At 42.0% G+C, this 19,956-nt stretch overlaps 1 protein-coding gene across 10 annotated transcripts in view; it reads right to left on the bottom strand.

Moving 5' to 3' along the window:
• The window catches only part of STX8 (syntaxin 8), a 691,269-nt gene that overhangs the window by 307,284 nt on the left and 364,029 nt on the right, over positions 1-19,956 (bottom strand). For all 10 annotated transcript variants that reach the window (XM_050765472.1, XM_050765470.1, XM_050765479.1 and 7 more), the window contains exons 3-4: positions 14,698-14,797; positions 2,674-2,768 (exon numbers count right to left, since the gene is read on the bottom strand). In XM_050765472.1, coding sequence (XP_050621429.1) covers positions 2,674-2,768; positions 14,698-14,797 — 195 coding nt within the window. The remainder of the gene's footprint in view (positions 1-2,673; positions 2,769-14,697; positions 14,798-19,956) is intronic.

Genomic DNA, 19,956 nt, shown 5'->3' with positions numbered 1-19,956 from the left:
GAGTTCAAGACCAGCCTGGCCAACATAGTGAAACCGTCTCTACTCAAATACAAAAATTAGCTGAGTGCAGTGGCACGCACCTGTAATTCCAGCTACTCAGGAGGTTGAGGCAGGAAAATCGCTTGAACTCGGGAGGTGAAGGTTGCGGTGAGCTGAGATTGCGCCACTGTACTCCAGTCTGTGCGACAGTGAGACTCCATCTCAAAAAAAAAAAAAAAAAAAAGGTGGCCTCCCTAAAAATACACAGGTTTATGAGCGCCCTCATGGGGTGGATTAGTTAAATGCCATCCCTAGTATTGGCTGCAGTTGTTACAGTAGAAATAGATCAATTATTTGAAAAAATAAATAGACTTTTAAAGAAAGTTGTTGTATTCCAGTTGAATTTTTGATATCTCCTAGTAAATTCTAAATTATCCACATTAAGGCCCCTAAATATTTTTGTAATGTTTTAAATAACTTTTGTTCAGTGTTTTTGATGCTTACTCCTTAATTCAATAATTTGGGAAGTAATTCTGAGATGACCACAAAACCAAAAACCTGTGAGATTTCAACAGATGATGAGACTGTAAGCATTTAGGAGAACAGAGTCAATTATAACTGTGGTATGCTTAGTACTCTGTAATAACTAGCAGCAATTAATAGAAAAAAGAAAAAGCTCTTAATTTGTATATTTTTCTTGTAGTAGGTTTAGCACATAAACAAGGTGACTAATAATGTTATCTAAATGGAAGCAAATGCATATGATATCATGAAACAATATGTAGTTACCTTTCTAATATATATGCTTTAGGTAACACTAACATGAATTCACACACCTTGCCATGTGTAGACTTCCCAGTGCTTAGTACTGAAAGAAGAGGAAATAGAACTGCCCATTTGAAACTACTAAAAATACAAAAATTAGACCAGGCATGGTGGCTCACACCTGTAATCCCAGCACTTTGGGAGGCTGAGACGGGCAGATCACGAGGTCAGGAGATCGAGACCACCCTGGCTAACACGGTGAAACCCTGTCTCTACTAAAAATACAAAAAAATTAGCCGGGCCTGGTGGCGGGCGCCTGTAGTCCCAGCTACTCGGGAGGCTGAAGCAGGAGAATGGCGTGAATCTGGGATGCAGAGCTTGCAGTGAGCCGAGATTGCACCACTACACTCCTGCCTGGGCAACAGAGTGAGACTCCCTCTCAAAAAAAAAAAAAAAAATTAGCTGGGCACAATGGTGCAGTGAGGTCTGTATATTAGGACTTGTTGATTTGGGTAAAATAAAAACTCTTTATATGATAGACCAACTGTGCCATAACAAATTACACGACATGGAAGGTGAAGTATCTCAGAATATTCCAATTGTGTTAAAAATAAGGCCCTAATTGTTTGAAATTAAACTCTGATTTTAAACCTTAGTGGATCAATAATTGAATATCTAGAAAATCATGCGACTAAGCCAACTTTCCTAGTGATATAAAGGGGTAACAATGGAGGAAAATAATTTTTAGAACACTTTCCATTGTTTTATCTAAAAAGTTGTATTCCCGTATTTCCATATATTTAAAACCTGGAAGTATCCACTCCCTGAAATATGAAAAATTGGGTCTTTGGCATGAACTACTGACAATTTAGAGAAATGATGAGAGAAGACCAGTTTGAGGTAAGTTTTCAAACCAATATACACTCCGGTGTAAAGGGTTAGTATAGGTAATAAGTCATGTATATATTCCTAAATTGATCAGATTATGAATTTCTCTTTTTTTTATTTTTTGAGACACGGTCACACTCTATTGGCCAAGCTGGAGTGCAGTGGCATGATCTCGGCTCACTGCAATCTCCGCCTCCCAGGTTCAAGTGATTCTCCTGCCTCAACCTCCCGAGTAGCTGGGCGTACAGGTGTGCGCCACCATGCCCAGCTAATTTTTATATTTTCAGTAGAGATGGGGTTCACCATGCTGACGAGGCTGGTCTCGAACTCCTGGCCTCAAGTGCTCGGCCTCCCAAAGTGCTGGGATTATAGGCGTGAACCACTGCACCTGGCCCAGATTATGAATTTCTAAAAAATATATATATATTTTACCACTTGGTAGGAGGTTAAGATGATGGCATAACTTGCTTCAAGGAAGTCCCACCCCACCCCTTCCCTTCAAACTCCCATACTAGAGGCAGTGTCTGCCTCTGGAGGAAAAATAAGGCAAACAAGCCATATCTCAATCATCTACATAAACACCGGGGTAGGTGGGGAAGGGAGAGATGTATGGTTTCTACTGGTATTGGCCTCTCCAAAAAGAAATGATCACTAAAAACTCCCAGAAGCAGAATCACAGCTTAGGATGATCATGGAAGTTTTCCTGGTGGAGGAGTAGCCAGCTACGGTCAAGGCGGTCTAGACAGGGAGCAGTGCGGGGCTCCGTAAATACAGCACTGATGGAAAGCATTAGCTTCCTGAACTGTACAGGTTACACCCAAGTAAGTTAATTCCCTCGGTAGGTCTTGCTTTGCCAGCATATTCACTGTAAAACATGTAACAGACACTGAAAATAGAAATCAAGATTACAGGCAATATTTTGGAAACCAGGTCTTCCTCAAGCTGTGGGAAAATCTGGGTGGCCCAGATTCCTTCCTTTCTTAAAATACGACTGCTTTTCCTCCCACTCTAGAAAAGAGGTGGAAATGTTTACATGGATACATCTGATGTGTTGCCACAGCTCTTAGCAATAAGTCCTTCAAAAGGGCGATCTTTTCCTTCAGGTTCTGCAACAAAGCTCTGATTGTCACGGTAAGCTGAAAAGAAAAGAACACATCCTAAGTATTCTAGTCCACAGCGCAGAATCCACGAAATTACATCACATAAACACTACTTCACGGGCTATGATTCAACCAAGCCAGGGCTGGAAGAGACAGATACTCAGCCCCTCACGACAAACTCGGGGCTGGAAGGAGGCTCAGTGGTGCCCTGGCCCAGCTGCCCACTTACAGCTCATACCCGCTCCACATCCTGGCCAAGTGGTGAGCCAAGCCAGACTGGAACACCGATACTGTCAGTGAGCTCTCACCATCAGCTGAATCCTGTGGCCTGAGCTTCTACCCATTGATCCGATGTATCTGCCTTGGAACTATGCAGGAAATTGTGTTCCCCAAGTCTTCATTCCAGAGCAAAAACCCACAGTTCTCTCAATCAGGCTTCAAATGACAAAGCATGAAGTCCCATTACCATCCCCACCAGGCTCTCTAAACAACCGGTAAAATTTACAACCCAATGAAACGTTTTACGGCAATGTGTTCTTTTTATGCAAGAGGAATGTTAACCACACATGACTCTTTTCCCAGGAGTATGTGAATTTTCTCCAATCATCCCAGAGGAAATTTGTGTCTGTGACTCTAACCTGTTACATTAAAGGATGGAGAAGAGGGTGAGAAGAGGCCTCTCAGGAATTTGGAAACGCGAAAAAACCGCCTGTGTCAGTTAAAACACATTCACCCACGGATGAAATCAGAGACATGTTAAAAAGACAGAATACCACAGGTTTCCTTTGCTACCTTGTCAAAAGCAGCAATTATATAACTCAAGTGGACTCCCTCCTTGGATTTGCAGAATCACACCAAGGAAAACCAGCCAGTGTGCCAGAGGCTGGCCCAGACTGCACACATCCAGCAGACCTCCAAGGCACCAGCAGCCAAGAAAAGTCGAACCTGAACTATCCCCATGCTCCTGGGAACCAAGGAAGAACCACCTACAATGTTGTAGGGAAACACCAAGGAAAACAGATCTCTCTACACTCAAAGAGAAAAGGGCAAAAGAAGCAAACAAAAAAGCCCCCACACACCAGGCCTATGAAGAGGAGTCCACAAAATCAAAAACCAAAATCATTCGGGAGATAAAAGACACAGTATGTAGCCATTAAAAATTATGGCTCAAATCTCAATTTGTTCACATAGAAAGATATCCATCACAACTTATGAAAAGGAAAAAAAATCAAGTCATAAAATAAAATATCACCCAAACAGAGAAAAAACAACCTAGGAACTAAATACAAACACATGAAAGCACCATGGTTCTATCTAAGTAGTGGGATTTTCTAACATTTTATAAGAAAATGATTTTTGTAATCAGGAAAAAAGTGTCATTATCATAATTAAAGACAGTTTCTAGAGCACAAAAAAAGATGGAAAGCCTAATTCACATTTTAAGCTACCATAACCTTGGTAACAAGCACGACAAAGAGAACCAACCACATGTCAATCTTACTTAGGAATTATAAATGTAAAAATCTTTTCAAAAATATTAGCTGGCCGGGCACGGTGGCTCAAGCCTCTAATCCCAGCACTTTGGGAGGCCGAGATGGGCGGATCATGAGGTCAGGAGATCAAGACCATCCTGGCTAACACGGTGAAACCCCGTCTCTACTAAAAAATACAACAACAACAACAAAAAAAAACTAGCCAGGCGAGGTGGCGGGCGCCTGTAGTCCCGGCTACTCGGAAGGCTGAGGCAGGAGAATGGCGTAAACCCAGGAGGCGGAGCTTGCAGTGAGCCGAGATCGCACCACTGCACTCCAGTCTGGGCGACAGAGCGAGACTCTGTCTCAAAAAAAAAAAAAAAAAAAAAAGTAGCAAATTCAGAATTACATTAAAAAGGACCATATACCATCAACAAGTAGAAATTATTCTAGTAATTTAAGAACAGTTTGATGTTAGAAAAATCTAGCAATAAAGCTCATGGTGTTAATGATTAAAAACAGAATAAACATATGATTAGTACAGTATAGGGGAAATGATAAACAAAAGAAACACACACACAAAAAGAAAGAAAAACTAAGAATAGAACACTATTGCCTTAACTGCAATATTATTTAGTTTTGCTCTAGAAGTTCTAACCAATACAATATGAAAAATATAAGGACGACAAGGGAAGATGAGATTATTATTATTTGCAGATTGATAATAGTCTACTTAGAAAAGTTAAGAGAATCAACTGAAAGATTATTACTATTATTATTATTTTTTTTTTTGAGACAGAGTCTTGCTTTGTTGCCTAGGCTGGAGTGCAATGGCGTGATCTCAGCTCACTGCAACCTCTGCCTCCTGGGTTCAAGCGAGTTTCTTGCCTCAGTCTCCCGAGTAGCTGGGACTACAGGCGCCTGCCACCATGCCCAGCTAATTTTTGTATTTTTAGTAGAGACGGAGTTTCACCATATTGGTCAGGCTGGTCTCGAACTCCTGACCTCAGGTGATCCACCCACCTTGGCCTCCCAAAGTGCTGGGATTACAGGCATGAGCCACCGTGCCCAGACTGAAAGATTATTAAAAACAGTAGAGGCTGGGCTGAAAGACTATTAAAAACAGTGGAGGCCAGGTGCGGTGGCTCACACCTGTGATCACAGCTCTTTGGGAGGCCGAGGTGGGAGGATCACGAGGTCTGGATTTCGAAACCAGCCTGGCCAACATGGTGAAACCCCGTCTCTACTAAAAATACAAAAATTAGCTGGGCGTGGTGGTAGGCACCTGTAGTCCCAGCTAATCGGGAGACTGAAGCAGGAGACTCGCTTGAACCCAGGAGGCGGAGGTTGTAGTGAGCTGAGATCACGCCATTGCACTCCGGCCTGGGCAACAGAGCAAGACTCTATCTCAAAAAAAAAAAAAAAAAAAAAAAAAAAAACCGAAATAGCAGAGGAATTCAGTATGGTCATTAGTCATAAAGAAGTGAAAAAATATCAAGGGCATTCCTAAGTTTAAGTAATACCTAGGAAGAGTTTTTTTAATTGTTATTTTATTTTATTTTTATTTTTATTTTTTTGAGACGGAGTCTCGCTCTGTCGCCCAGGCTGGAGTGCAGTGGCGTGATCTCGGCTCACTGCAAGCTCCACCTCCTGGGTTCACACCATTCTCCTGCCTCAGCCTCCCGGGTAGAGCAGCTGGGACTACAGACACCCGCCACCATGCCCGGCTAATTTTTTTGTAGTTTTAGTAGAGACGGGGTTTCACCATGTTTGCCAGGATGGACATGATCTCCTGACTTTGTGATCTGCCCGCCTCGGCCTCCCAAAGTGCTGGGATTACAGGCGTGAGCCACTGCACCTGACTAAATTGCTATTTTAAAACTTCATTAACAATACCAATAAAATCTAAAAAATATCTAGCACAGTGCCTGGCACATAGTAACTGTGCAATAAATACTGCTGAAAGAAACAAAAGGAAACGCTCAATATTGTAAAAATGTTAAGTTTTTCCCCAATTTAAATCTATAAACATACATGTCTATTTGAAATCCCATTTGGAATTCTTTTATTGCAGAAGAGGTGGTAATTAAGGCACAGCACAGTTGTCGGTTTTTTTTATAATGAAGTTTTACAAAATTATTCTGACAGAAAGATAAATGAAGGAAGATAAAAGCCATGAATATGTATCATGTTCATAGGGGCCTTAATCAGAAATAAAGTGATTATAAAAAACTACAATAGCTGACGCTGGCAATTACCAACAGCTTCAATAGTGCAACATAACAAACGGCTCAGAAACAATGTGGGTGTGTAAAAATTCAGTGAATGAGGCCCGGCGCGGTGGCTCACACCTGTAATCCCAGCACTTTTGGAGGCCAAGGTGGGCAGATCACGAGGGCAAGAGATCGAGACTATCCTGGCTAACATGGTGAAACCCCATCTCTACTAAAAATACAAAAAATTAGCCGGGCATGGTGGCGGGCACCTGGAGTCCCAGCTACTCGGGAGGCTGAGGCAGGACAATGGCGTGAACCCGGGAGGCGGAGCTTGCAGTGAGCCGAGATGGCGCCACTGCGATCCGACCTGGGCGACAGAGCGCGACTGTCTCAAAAAAAAAAAAAAATTCAGTGAATGAAATACGAACTATTTCATATGAGGGAAGGAAAGAAATTCATAATTGAGCAAATGGGGAAAAAATAACATTAGACACCTATGACACACGAAAGTAAACACCAAGTATTTCAAAGATTTACACAAACAAAACAAAATAACAGAAAAAAAGCTTAAGGAAAATTTAGATAATTATTTATATAACCTCTGTATGTAAAAGGCCTTTTTAAGCATGATATCTCCTCCCCTCATTAGAAAAGATCACCAATAAACATGCTGATAATTTCAAATAAAATTTAAAAACCGGTACACGTTGTACAATGTCACTTACAAAATCAAGTTAATAGAGAAAGTATTTATACTAAATATGCCAGATCAATTAATATAGTTAATATATATAAAAAGAAAACTTTGAAATTAAGAAACAAGGCTGGGCACAGTGGGTCATGCTTGTAATCCCAGCACTTTGGGAGGCCAAGGCAGGAGGATCTCTTGAGGCCAGGAGTTTGAGACCAGCCTGGCCAACACGATGAAACCCCATCTCTACTAAAAATACAAAAATTAGCCAGGCATGGTGGCGGGTGTCTGTAATCCCAGCTACTTGGGAGGCTGCGGCAGGAGAATCGCTTGAACCTGGAAGGCTCGGAGGTTGCAGTGAGCAGAGATTGTGCCACTGCACTCCAGCCTGGGCAACAAAAGCAAAACTCCATCTGGACAAAAAAAAAAAAGAAAAGAAAAGATGTTCAAGACGTAACAAAAAATGCATATTAAACTGTAACATAGGATTTTTACCTAGTAGAGATTTTTTCAAAGATAATCAAAATTGGTATAGAAATGTTATTCTGCAATATATGTGTTCCAAAGGCTTAAAATGTTATACAACCCAAATCCGGAAAGTCTACGTTGAAGAATTTATTTCAACATTTGGCTATACTTAAAAATCATTTGCAATTAGAAAGAATCTAACTGTCTAAGATGATGACACTAGTTAAATAGATAACAGCCCTTCATGTAAAAGATGAAACCATATATTTACTAGAAGAAAGCAGGAATAAATTTTTTATAACCTGGAAACAGCAAAAACTTAGATATGACTAAATATACGGAAGAATTAAAGATTGACAGCCAACTTCATTAAAAAAAAAAAAAAAAAAAAACTTTCAGCCGGGCGCGGTGGCTCACGCCTGTAATCCCAGCGCTTTGGGAGGCTGAAGTAGGTGGATGACGAGGTCAGGAGATCAAGATCACCCTGGCTAACACGGTGAAACCTCGTCTGTACTAAAAATACAAAAAATTATAAATATATAAAAAGCCGGGCGTGGTGGCGGGTGCCTGTAGTCCCAGCTACTCAGGAGGCTGAGGCAGGAGAATGGCGTGAACCCGGGAGGAGGAGCTTGCAGTGAGCTGAGATCACGCCACTGCACTCCAGCCTGGGTGACAAGAGTGAGACTCCGTCTCAGAAAAAAAGCAAAAAAACAAAAGAAACTTTCACATGACAAAACTACCAGAAGCAAGTCAAATGTCAAATGATAAAGGAAAGGAAATAACTGCAATTTATCACGAGGAGCTAATCTCCCTAATACATGAGGAGCTCTTAAAAGATCAAGACTAACAAGGCTAATAATCCAGTAGAAAAATGGACAAAGACAAGACAGTTCACAGAAAGAATATATATGTAAATGGCCCTCAAGCATATGAAAACGCACTCCACTTGACTCATTATATGAGAAATACAAATTGAAAACGACACTGAAATACCATTTCTCACTTATGAGGTTAACAAAAATTCAGAAGACTTGCAACACCCTCTGTTGGCCAGGCTGTGAAGAAACAGAAGCGCTCACACATTGCTGGTGGGGTGCCCAGGGTGACAACCCCTTTGAGGGGGGATTTCACAACAGGTTTAAAAAAAATTACATATGCCCTGGTTCTGAGAACTCACCTTTCAAAGACACCTATGCACATAATTTTTTTTAAAGGACAAGGTTATTTACTGCGGCATTATTCACAGCAGCTCAAGACTGGAAGCAATCTAATTGCCCTTCCTTAGGAGACATGTTAAATAAAGAATGTTACATCTATGCAGTAGAGTACCCACACAGCCCTAAAGAAGAATAAGGAATATGAAATAAAATGTAGAGTGAAAAGACCAAGATACGAAAGAGTGTGTCATTCATTCATTCATTTATTGAGATGGAGTTTCACTCTTGTTGTCCAGGCTGGAGTGCAATGGCACAATCTCGGCTCACTGCAACCTCCGCCTCCTGAGTTCAAGTGATTCTCCTTCCTCAGCCTTCCAAGTAGCTGGGATTACAGGTGCTCGCCAGCATGCCCGGCTAATTTTTTGTATTTTTAGTAGAGATGGGGTTTCACCATGTTGGCCAGGCTGGTCCCAAACTCCTGACCTCAGGTGATCCACCCGCCTAGGCCTCCCAACGTGCTGGGATTGCAGGTGTGAGCCACCGTGCCCAGCCTGAAAGAGTATCTTTTATATAGAAGGAAGAACATACACACAGACACACAGAGACACACACATACACATGCATAGAGGCTTATTTCTGCAAAAAGTAACACAGGAAGAATAAACCAAAAATTAAATGAAAATGGTTATTTAGAAGAAGTAGGTTAAGAAAAAGTAGAAAAGAGAGGAATGGGAACAAGACTTTAAGTGTCACTTTTATATAATTTTGACTTCTGAACGATGTAAATGTTTTACTTATTTAAAATTCAATTTAAAAAGTTGGAAAAAGCAACTCCTGAAAATGAATAAAAACAGAAACAAACGATAACATAAGACAGAAAAGAAAGAATCAATTATTGCAAAAGTCCTCAAAAAAATACTGGCAAACCGAAACCAGCAGCACATCAAAAAGCTTATCCACCACGATCAAGTAGGCTTCATCCATGGGATGCAAGGTTGGTTCAACATATGTAAATCAAAAAATGTGATACATCACATAAACAGAAATAAGACAAAACCCACATGATTATCTCAATAGATGCAGAAAAGGCTTTTGATAAAATTCAACACCACTTCATGTTAAAAACTCTCAATAAACTAGGTATTCAAGGAACATACCTCAAAATAAAAGAGCCATCTATGACAAACCCACAGTCAACATCATACTGAATGGGCAAAAGCTGGCCGCATTCTGCTTGAAAACTGGCACAAGACAAGGATGCCCTCTGCCACCACTCCTATTCAACATATATTGGAAGTCCTGACCAGAGCCATTAGGCAAGAGAAAAAGAGGAGAGGAGAGGAGAGGAGAAAAGAGAAGAGAAAGGAAAAAAGAGAGGAGAGGAGAGGGAAAGGACAAGGAAAGGGAAAGGAAAGGACAAGGACAAGGAAAGGGAGAGAAAGAGAGAAAGGAAGGAAAAGAAAGAAAGAAAGAGAGAGAGAGAAAGAAAGGAAGGAAGGAAGGAGAAAGAAAGAGAAAAAGAAAGAGAGAAAGAAAGAAAAAGAAAAAGAAAGAGGGAAAGAAAGAGAAAGAAAGGAGAAGAGAGAAAAAAAGAGAAGAGAGAAAGAAAGAGAGAAAGAGACAAAGAAAGAAAGAAAGGAGGGAGGGAGGGAGGGAGGGAAAAGAAAAGGTATTCAAATAGGAAGAGAGGAAGTCAAACTACCCGTTTGCAGACAACATGATCCTGTATCTAGAAAACCTCATACTCCCAGTCCAAAAGCTCAATAAGCTTATAAACAGCTTCAGTCAAGTCTCAGGATACAAAATCAAAGTGCAAAAAAATCCCTAACATTCTTGTATATCAACAGTCAAGCCAAGGGCCAAATCAGGAATGCAATCCTATTTACAATTACCAACAGAAAATAAAATACCTAGGAAGACAGCTAACCATGGGGTAAAGATCTCTACAAGAAGAACTACAAAACACTGTTCAAAGAAATCAGAGATGACACGGGTCAGGTGCGATGGCTCACACCTGTAATCCCAGCACTTTGGGAGGCTGAGGCGGGTGGATCACGAGGTCAGGAGATCGAGACCATCCTGGCTAACAAGGTGAAACCCCGTCTCTACTAAAAATACAAAAAATTAGCCGGGCGTGGTGGCGGGCACCTGTAGTCCCAGCTACTCAGGAGGCTGAGGCAGAAGAATGGCGTGAACCCAGGAGGTGCAGCTTGCAGTGAGCCCATATCTCACCACTGCACTCCAGCCTGGGCAGCAATGCAAGACTCAGTCTCAGAAAAAATAAATAAATAAATAAAAGAAATCAGAGATGACACAAACAAATAGAAAAACAGTCCATGCTCATGGACAGCAAGAAGCAATATCGTTAAAATGGCCATACTGCCCAAAGCAATTTATAGATTCAATGCCATTCCTATTAAACTACCATTGACATTCTTCACAGAACTAGAAAAAAGTATTTTAAAATTCATATGGAACCAAAAAAGGGCCCAAATAGCCAAGGCAATCCAGAGCAAAAAGAACAAAGCTGGGCCGGGCACAGTGGCTCACGCCTGTAATCCCAGGACTTTGGGAAGCCAAGGCAGGAGGATCATCTGAGGTCAGGAGTTCGAGATCAACCTGGCCAACATGGCGAGAGCCCATCTCTACTAAAACTACAAAAATTAGCTGGAAGTGGTGGCTCATGCCTGTAATCCCAGCTACCCAGGAGGCTGAGGCACGAGAATCACTTGAACCCGGGAGGCGGCGGTTGCAGTGAGCCAAGATCATGCCACTGCACTCCAGCATGGGTGACAGAGCGGGACTCTGTCTCAAAAAAATAATAATAAAATAAAAATAACAAAGCTGGAAGTATCATGCTACCCAACTTCAAACTATACTATAGGGCTACAGTAACCAAAACAGACATAGACCAATGGAACAGAATAGAGAACCCAGTTGACCAGGCACAGTGGCTCACGCCTATAATCCCAGCACTTTGGGAGGCCGAGGCGGGTAGATCACTTGAGGTCAGAAGTTCGAGACCAGCCTGGCCAACACGGCAAAACCCTCTCTCTACTAAAACTACAAAAATTAGCTGGGCATGGTGGCACACACCTGGAATCCCAGCTACTTGGGTAGCTGAGATGCAAGAATCACTTGAAGCCAGAAGGGAGAGGTTGCAGTGAGCTAAGAGCATGCCACTGCACTCCAGCCTAGGTGATAAAGCAACACTTGTCTCAAAAAAAAAAAGAGTACCCAGAAATAAGGCTGCATGTACAACTACCCGATCTTCGACAAACCTGACAAAAACAAGCAATGGGGAAAGGATTCCCTATTCAATAAGTGGTGCTGGGATAACTGGCTACCATGTGCACAAGATAGAAACTGGACTCCTTCCTCACACCATATGCAAAAATTAACTCAAGACGGATTAAAGACTTAAGTGTAAAACCTAAATCTATAAAAACCCTGGAAGACAACCTAGGCAATACCATTCTGGACATGAGAACAGGCAAAGATTTCATGACAAAGACACTAAAAACCATTGCAACAAAAGCAAAAACTGACAAATGGGCTCTAATCAACGAAAGAGCTTCTGCACAGAAAAGGAAACTATCCACAGAGTGAACAAACAATCTACAAACTGGGAGAAAATAATTGAAAACTATGCATCTGACAAAGGTCTAATATTCAGTATCTATAAGGAACCTAAGCAAATTTACAAGAAAAATCCACCCCATTAAAAAGCGGGCAAAGGACATAAACAGACACTTTTCAAAAGAAGACAGACGTGGTCCCAAAAAACATAGGAAAAAAGTTCAACATCACTGATCATTAGAGAAGTGCAAATCGAAACCACAAGGAGATACCATCTCACACCCATCAGAATGGCTATTACTAAAAAGTCAAAAAATAACAGATGCTGGCGAGGTTACAGAGAAAAAGGAATGCTTATACACTGTTGGTGGGAGTGTAAATCAGTTCAATCATTGTGGAAGACAGTGTGGCAATTCCTCAAAGAACTAAAAAGAGAAATACTATTTGATCCAGCAATCCTGTTATTGGGTATATACCCAAAGGAACAGAAATCATTCTTCCATAAAGACACATGCATGTGGGCGGGGTGCAGTGGCTTACACCTGTAATCTCAGCACTTTGGGAGGCCGAGGTGGGTGGATCACCTGAGGGCAGGTGTTCGAGACAAGCCTGGCCAATGTGGCAAAACCCCATCTCTGCTAAAAATACAAAAATTAGCCAGGCCTGGTGGCGGGCGCTTGTAATCCCAGCTACTCAGGAGGCTGGGGTAGGAGAATCGCTTGAGCCTGGAAGGCAGAGGTTGCAGTGAGCCGAGATCGCACCACTGCACTCCAGCCTGGGCAACAAGAGCAAAACTCCATCTCAAAAACAGAAAGAGACACATGCATGTGTATGTTCACTGCAGTACTATTCACAATAACAAAAGACATAGAATCATCTAATGCCCATCAGTGGTAGATCAGATAGAGAAAATGTGGTACATATACAACATGGAATATTATGCCACAGTAAAAAGGATCGAGATCATGTCCTTTGCAGGAATATAGATGGAGCTGAAGGCCATTCTCCTTAGCAAACTAATGCAGGAACAGAAAACCAAATACCACATGTTCTCACATTCTGTAGGTTGGTTGTTCACTCTGTTGATACAGGAGACAGCTAAATGGTGAGAACATATGGATACATACAGGAAAATGACACACACTGGGGCCTAGCAGAGGGAGGAAGTTGGAAGCAGGAAGAGGTCAGGAAAAATAGGAAGTGCTAGGCTTAATACCTGGGTGACAAAATAATGTGTACCACAAACCCCCATAACACAAGCTTACCTATACGACAAACCTGCATATGTACCCCTGAACTTGAAAGCTAAACTCTTAAAAAAAAAATTCTCATAACTTCGGAACATAATAACCTCAGTATTCTTAGTAGATTAATCTAAACTTAAAAAGACTCAAAGTTTGAACTTAGTGTTCGTCGCGGTACTTTACAGTCATTCGGAAACCATTTTCTGTAAACTGTAAAATAGACCATATGAGTAAAAACATACTGATGCTTTTGGAAACTAGGATTCTCAGTGTGAGAGAAAGCACATACAAATTTGGAATGGGGAAAATAAGGAAGAAAGGTGTGCTGTTAGATTTGAATCGAAGGCTTACATTTTTAATCATAATCACAAGTATAAACTTGTAATTTCACAAAAATCTATTTCCTAGCCAAATCCCATCACTGTTTTTATACAGCCCATAACTAAAGATGGTTTTTACATCTTTTTCTTTTTTGAGACAGAGTCTCACTCTGTTGCCCAGGCTGGAGTGCAGTGGTGCAATCTCGGCTCACTGCAGCCTCCGCCTCCCGGGTTCAAGCAATTCTCCCACCTCAGCCTCCAGAGTAGCTGGGACTACAGGTGTGCACCACCATGCCCGGCTAATTTCTGTATTTTTAGTAGAGACGGGGTTTCACCATGTTGCCCAGGCTGGTCTTGAATTCCTGGCCTCAAGCAATCTGCCCGCCTCAGCCTCCCAAAGTGCTGGGATTATAGGTGTGAGCCACCACGCCTGGCCTGTTTTTACATTTTTAATGTAAAATGTAAAAACTATAACTATCCTTGTGGTGAGGATAGAAACTCAAAGACTTGAAGACATTGTCTCTTGGCCTGCAAAAACTAAAAGATTTATTATCTGGAGGAAGTTTACTAACCCTTGAACTAGACTATAAAATTGTTAGAAATATTTAAAGTAAAACAGGAGAACTTAAATGTGTTATGCTTCATTTAGTCTCAATGTTTAAATAACTACTAACTGGTTGGCTGTTCGGCCAATTCAACATATGTAAGCAGAGAGATCATCATACACACATGTACACAGAGAGCCTCAAAGGAAGATAGGGTTTTTGGACCTCAAAACTCAAACAAATCATTGGGTACTAATTCTCTCCTGATATTACCTTCGGTGCCTTTTCACCTTTTCTTTCATACTGATTTCGTTGTTGAATTTTCTCCGCAATTTCTTGGGCAATTTGACAAGTAGAATCGTATGTGGAGAACCTGCATCAAAGTCGTAAAAAGAGAAAATATATAAGGTTCTTTAGAAGAAATCTTTGCCCGAAGTTTGACATTTTCATTCTAGCCAAAGAATTCGAACAGAAGGGAAGAATAACATCACCAGTAAAAGCAACATGGACTGAGCGTTATTTACCATGTGCCAGGCACTATTCTGAAGGCTTCGTTAGTAATAACTCACTTAATCGTAACAGGAACGCTATGAAGTGGGTACCATTACCATCTCCAACTCGCACAGGAGAAAAGGAGGCACAAGGAGGTAAAGTGACTTGCCCAAGTGGTTCTGCCCGCTGCAAACCAAGGCGGTCTGGCCCCAGAGCCGAGGCTCTTAATGTGGGGGCCTCCGCTGCACTGGGCATGTTCTGAGCACTGGTACAGCAGTGAACAGAATGAAAACAGTCCCTCTTTCAAGGAGCCCATATCTTAGGGAAAGAAAGTCGTAAGACAAATAAATACATAGTATGTCAGGTGTTGACAGGTGCTAAGAAGAAAAGTGCAGCAGGATAAAGGGACAGAGAGTGATGAGGAGCTGCTACTTACGTTCAGGTGACACTGAGGCAAGGTGAAGAAGCTGGCCTCACAGATGCCTGGGGGACAGCTCTAGGGTGCAGGAACAGCAAGTACTGTCTAGCCTAAAACCAAATGCTCTGGGGACAAAGGCCCCGCACCCGCCTGACATCTGAGCTTGCCAGAATTCTCTCAAAATATTTAATAAGCTTCTAGTTGTTATTCAGCAGGGTTGGAGGCTTTGAAGGGTTCACAGTGAACTCCCAATAGCCCCTGATGTTTTGCTTCTCTCAGAGCATTTTTACTTTCTATCATATAGAAAATACTTAAGCAGGCCGGGCGCAGTGGCTCATGCCTGTAATACCAGCACTTTGGGAGGCCAAGGCGGGTGGATCGCGAGGTCAGAAGTTCGAGACAAGCCTGGCCAACATAGTGAAACCCCTCTCTCGACTAAAAATACAAAAAATTAGCCAGGCATGGTGGCGGGTGCCTATAATCCCAGCTACTTGGGAGGCTGAGGCAGGAGAATCGCTGAACCTGGGAGGCAGAGGTTGCAGCGAGCTGAGATCGCGCCACTGCACTCCAGCCTGGCGACAGTGTGAGACTCCGTCTCAAACAAACAAACAAACAAAAAAATGAAAATACTTAAGCAGGGATACACATTTCATTTCTCCTACCAGGCAGTCTGCTCCTAAAAAGCAGGGACTCTGTGGACTAACGTGACCAGCATTCTTTTCCAGGACTAGTCTATTACAAAATATTGGAAACTCCCGTTAGCCCTAATGTCCTAAGTTTTGCTTGAGTAAACAATATATTTTTTGAAACCTTCCAATTCCCACATATCATTTGAACACTGAGGGAACTTGATAAGTGGTTTTTTTAAATGAAGGAAAATGTACCCATCAATTCCCTTAGGAATCTTACTAGAGTAATTATAGCAATAGTCACAGCTGAGTACCTGACCTGAGCCAGCTCCTATGCTAAGAGCTTCATATTGTAAGGATCCTGAGGGAGGATCCTGAACCACTAACCACTATACTCTAAAGCAGCACCATTCACGTATATATCATATATATATCATACACATTCACATATATCATACATATCACTGATACATATATTCATACATATCACATATGTATCACTGATATCCATATATACTATATATTCATATATATCACATGTACATCATTCATATATGTATTCATGTATGCGTGTGTATGGAAAAATAGCAGTATATAAGAAAACACAGAATTAAGAAAATAGGAGGCTAAATAAGGAAAATTGGGTCCTGCTCCCAACTTTGCCACATTTCACCTTTTCTACCTCCATATTATCATGAAAAGAGGAGCCTAGGTCTGGCTCTGGGGTCCAGACCATACATATAAAAATGAACCACATATAGTAAGTTTTGCCTCCTGCCAAATGTGGGATCTAAGTGTAAGTATGTCTGGAGTTCAGAGGTGGGAGAGATTACTGTTGGCCAAGGCGCTCAGATGGAAAAGGTCCATGAGGTTACATCTGGATGACCACAAGGTTAAAACAGGTCTCTTATTCAGACAGGAGGCAGGAGCATATTCTAGACGTAGTGAAAGACAGAGCAAGCAAAGATGAACAGAAAGGAACGTGTCCGGCACGTTTGGCTGCGTGGTGGCCCTGGAAGCCTGGTAAGTAAAAAATGGTAGACATGAGTAGAAGCTAGTTTCTGCAGAGCCTTGAACACCAGTCTAACAAGGTTAGACTTCAAGGAGAATTTTAGAGCCATAGAGGACACTTTTACACACAGAGAGAGGCCCTAAAGAGGTTATGAGAAATGTAACAGCTGCCACAAACTCCCAGGTGTCCTGACTCCAGTCCTTGTGTTGTTATTTTAGCCCTAAAGAGCAGTAGTTCTGAAACAAGTTGCAATCACTGGGGAATCTTTAAAAAAATAACAATGCCTGGTCCCAACCTCAGCATTCTGATCAAACTGGTATGGGGTTTGTCCTGGGCGTGGGGAGCTTTAAAAGTTTTCCAAGAGATTGAAATCTGTGGTAAAGTCCTGGAACCCTTGGCCTGGGGTAATAGACAACCTCATTACACTATCAAGCACAGAGATGCCTGAAGTACTAGTTTAGAAAAGCAATCTGGCGGAGGGGTGAGGCAGGAGAATCGCTTGAACCCGGGAGGCAGAGGTTGCAGTGAGCCGAGATCGCGCCATTGCACTCCAGCCTGGGAGACAAGAGAGGCTTCGTCTAAAAAAAAAGAAAAAAAAAAAAAAAAAAAAAAAAAACATAATCTGGGCCAGGCACGGGTGTGGTGGCTCATACCTGTAATCCCAGCACTTTGGGAGGTCAAGATGGGCGGATCACCTGAGGTCAGGAGTTCAAGACCAGCCTGGCCAACATGGTGAAACCCTGTCTCTACTAAAAACACAAAAATTAGCCGGGTGTGGTGGCGGGTGCTTGTAATCCCAGCTACTTGGGAGGCTGAGATAGGAGAATCACTTGAACTCAGGAGGCAGAGGCTGCAGTGAGCCAAGATCGTGCCACTGCACTCCAGCCTGGACAACGGAACAAGACTCTGTCTCAAAAAAAAAAAAAAAAGGTGTGGAGGGCAGAGATGAAACAAGAATGGCAGAATATTGATAATTACAGAAATTGGGTGGTGAGTATGGAAGGGGCCCATTGTACTATTCTAGTTTGTGTATCTTTTACCTTCCAAAATAAAGTTTTTAAAAAGCAAATCAACAAAAAGAAGACCATGCTACCAACATAAAAAGTCCAGTCAGGAATATAAAACTATTAAGGTTTAAGTGTAATTTTTCTGGAAACGGTATATCATCAACAAATAAGTTACCCTGACGGTAAAGCTAATTAACGTTAGCAAAGAACCAGTTTAGAGACAGTATCACGTGCTACTTCTGTTAAACAGCCAGCTTACCACTTGTTTTGATAGGCCATTAAAATAGTAACTGCTCTATTCCATTTCTAAACACTGAGGGAGGTGCCAATGACCTATGACTTTAGCAACACAAAGGTAAAACTGTAGTTGAATCTGTTTTTATAGGTTTTTTGTTTGTTTGTTTGTTTTGCTTTGTTTTGACATGGAGTCTCACTCTGTCACCTAGGCTGGAGTGCAGTGGTGCGATCTCAGCTCACTGCACATCTGCCTCCCAGGTTCAAGTGATTCTCCTGCCTCAGCCTCCTGAGTAGCTGGTATTACAGGCGTGCACCACCATGCCCAGCTAATTTTCGCATTTTTAGTAAAGAGGGGGTTTCATCACGTTGGTCAGGCTGGTCTCAAACTCCTGACCTTGTGATCTGCCTGCCTCAGCCTCCCAGAGTGCTGGGATTACAGGCATGAGCCACCGCACCTGGCCTTTTATAGGTTTTTAAAGAAGGTGGAGGGCAATTTAGGAATATGTATTGTAAACCAAAAATAAAATTCTAAGGCCTCCTCGACCCGCAGCCATCTGCATGGATCCCACCCCCCAGGCAAGGGCATTCCAAAGTTAACCTGAAACAGGTCTTAAGTCTGATAAGAAACATTTACAATCTATTCTCTCTAAAGCCTGCTACCCAGAGGCTTCATTTGCATGATAAAATCTTGGTCTCCACTACCCCTTATCATAACCCAGACATTCCTTTCTATTGATAATAAGTCAACCAATTGCCAATCAGAAAATTTTTCAAACTACTTATGACCTTGAAGCCTCCCCCACCCCCTTCAAGGTGTCCCGCCCTTCTGGATTGAGCCATCATAAATCTCACATGTATTAACTCATGTATTATTCTTCCTAAATTGTATAAAAGCAAGCTGTTCCCCAACCACCTTGGGCACAGGTCTTCAGAACCTCCTGAGGCTGTGTCACGGGTGCATTTGTTATTATTATTATTTTTTTTTTTTTGAGACGGAGTATCGCCCTATCGCCCAGACTGGAGTGCAGTGGCGCAATCTCGGCTCACTGCAACCTCTGCCTCCCAGGTTCAAGCGATTCTCCTGCCTCAGCCTCCCAAGTAGCTAGGATTACAGCGCGTGCCTCCACGCTCAGCTAATTTTTTTTGTATTTTTAGTAGAGACGGGGTTTCACCATGTTGGCCAGGCTGGTCTCGAACTCCTGACCTCGTGATCCACACGGGTGCATTCTTAACCTTGGCAAAATAAACTTTCTAAATTGATTGAGTCCTGTCTCAGATACTTTGGAGTTCACAGTATCAAGGGCCTTAAAAATGTTCGTACCCTTCAGCCCTCACTTTCAACAATCTAATGAGAAAGCCACTTAGTCAAACTAATTGAGAATAACAAAAAAAAATAATAAATGCTTTCACTTTCAACAGTTCTAATTCCTACTTCTAGACAGGGAGCCCAAGGAAATAAGAGATGGAACAGAGGAACTGCCTTTGCAATCATAAAACAAAACAAAACATCAAAAAACCAAAAAACTAATATGAGGAGAAAAATAAATTATGGTCATTCATGTGATGCATTATTATGCAACATTAGAAAATTATGAGGCCGGGTGTGGTGGCTCACACCTGTAATCACAGCACTTTGGGAGGCCGAGGCACGCAGATTGCCTGAGCTCAGGAATTCGAGATCAGCCTGGGCAACACCGCGAAACCCTGTCTCTACTAAAATACAAAAAATTAGCTGGG

This window comes from Macaca thibetana, chromosome 16 (genome assembly GCF_024542745.1).
Source record: "Macaca thibetana thibetana isolate TM-01 chromosome 16, ASM2454274v1, whole genome shotgun sequence".
Lineage (NCBI taxonomy): Eukaryota > Metazoa > Chordata > Mammalia > Primates > Cercopithecidae > Macaca > Macaca thibetana.
This window is presented reverse-complemented; position numbering and strand designations above follow the sequence as displayed.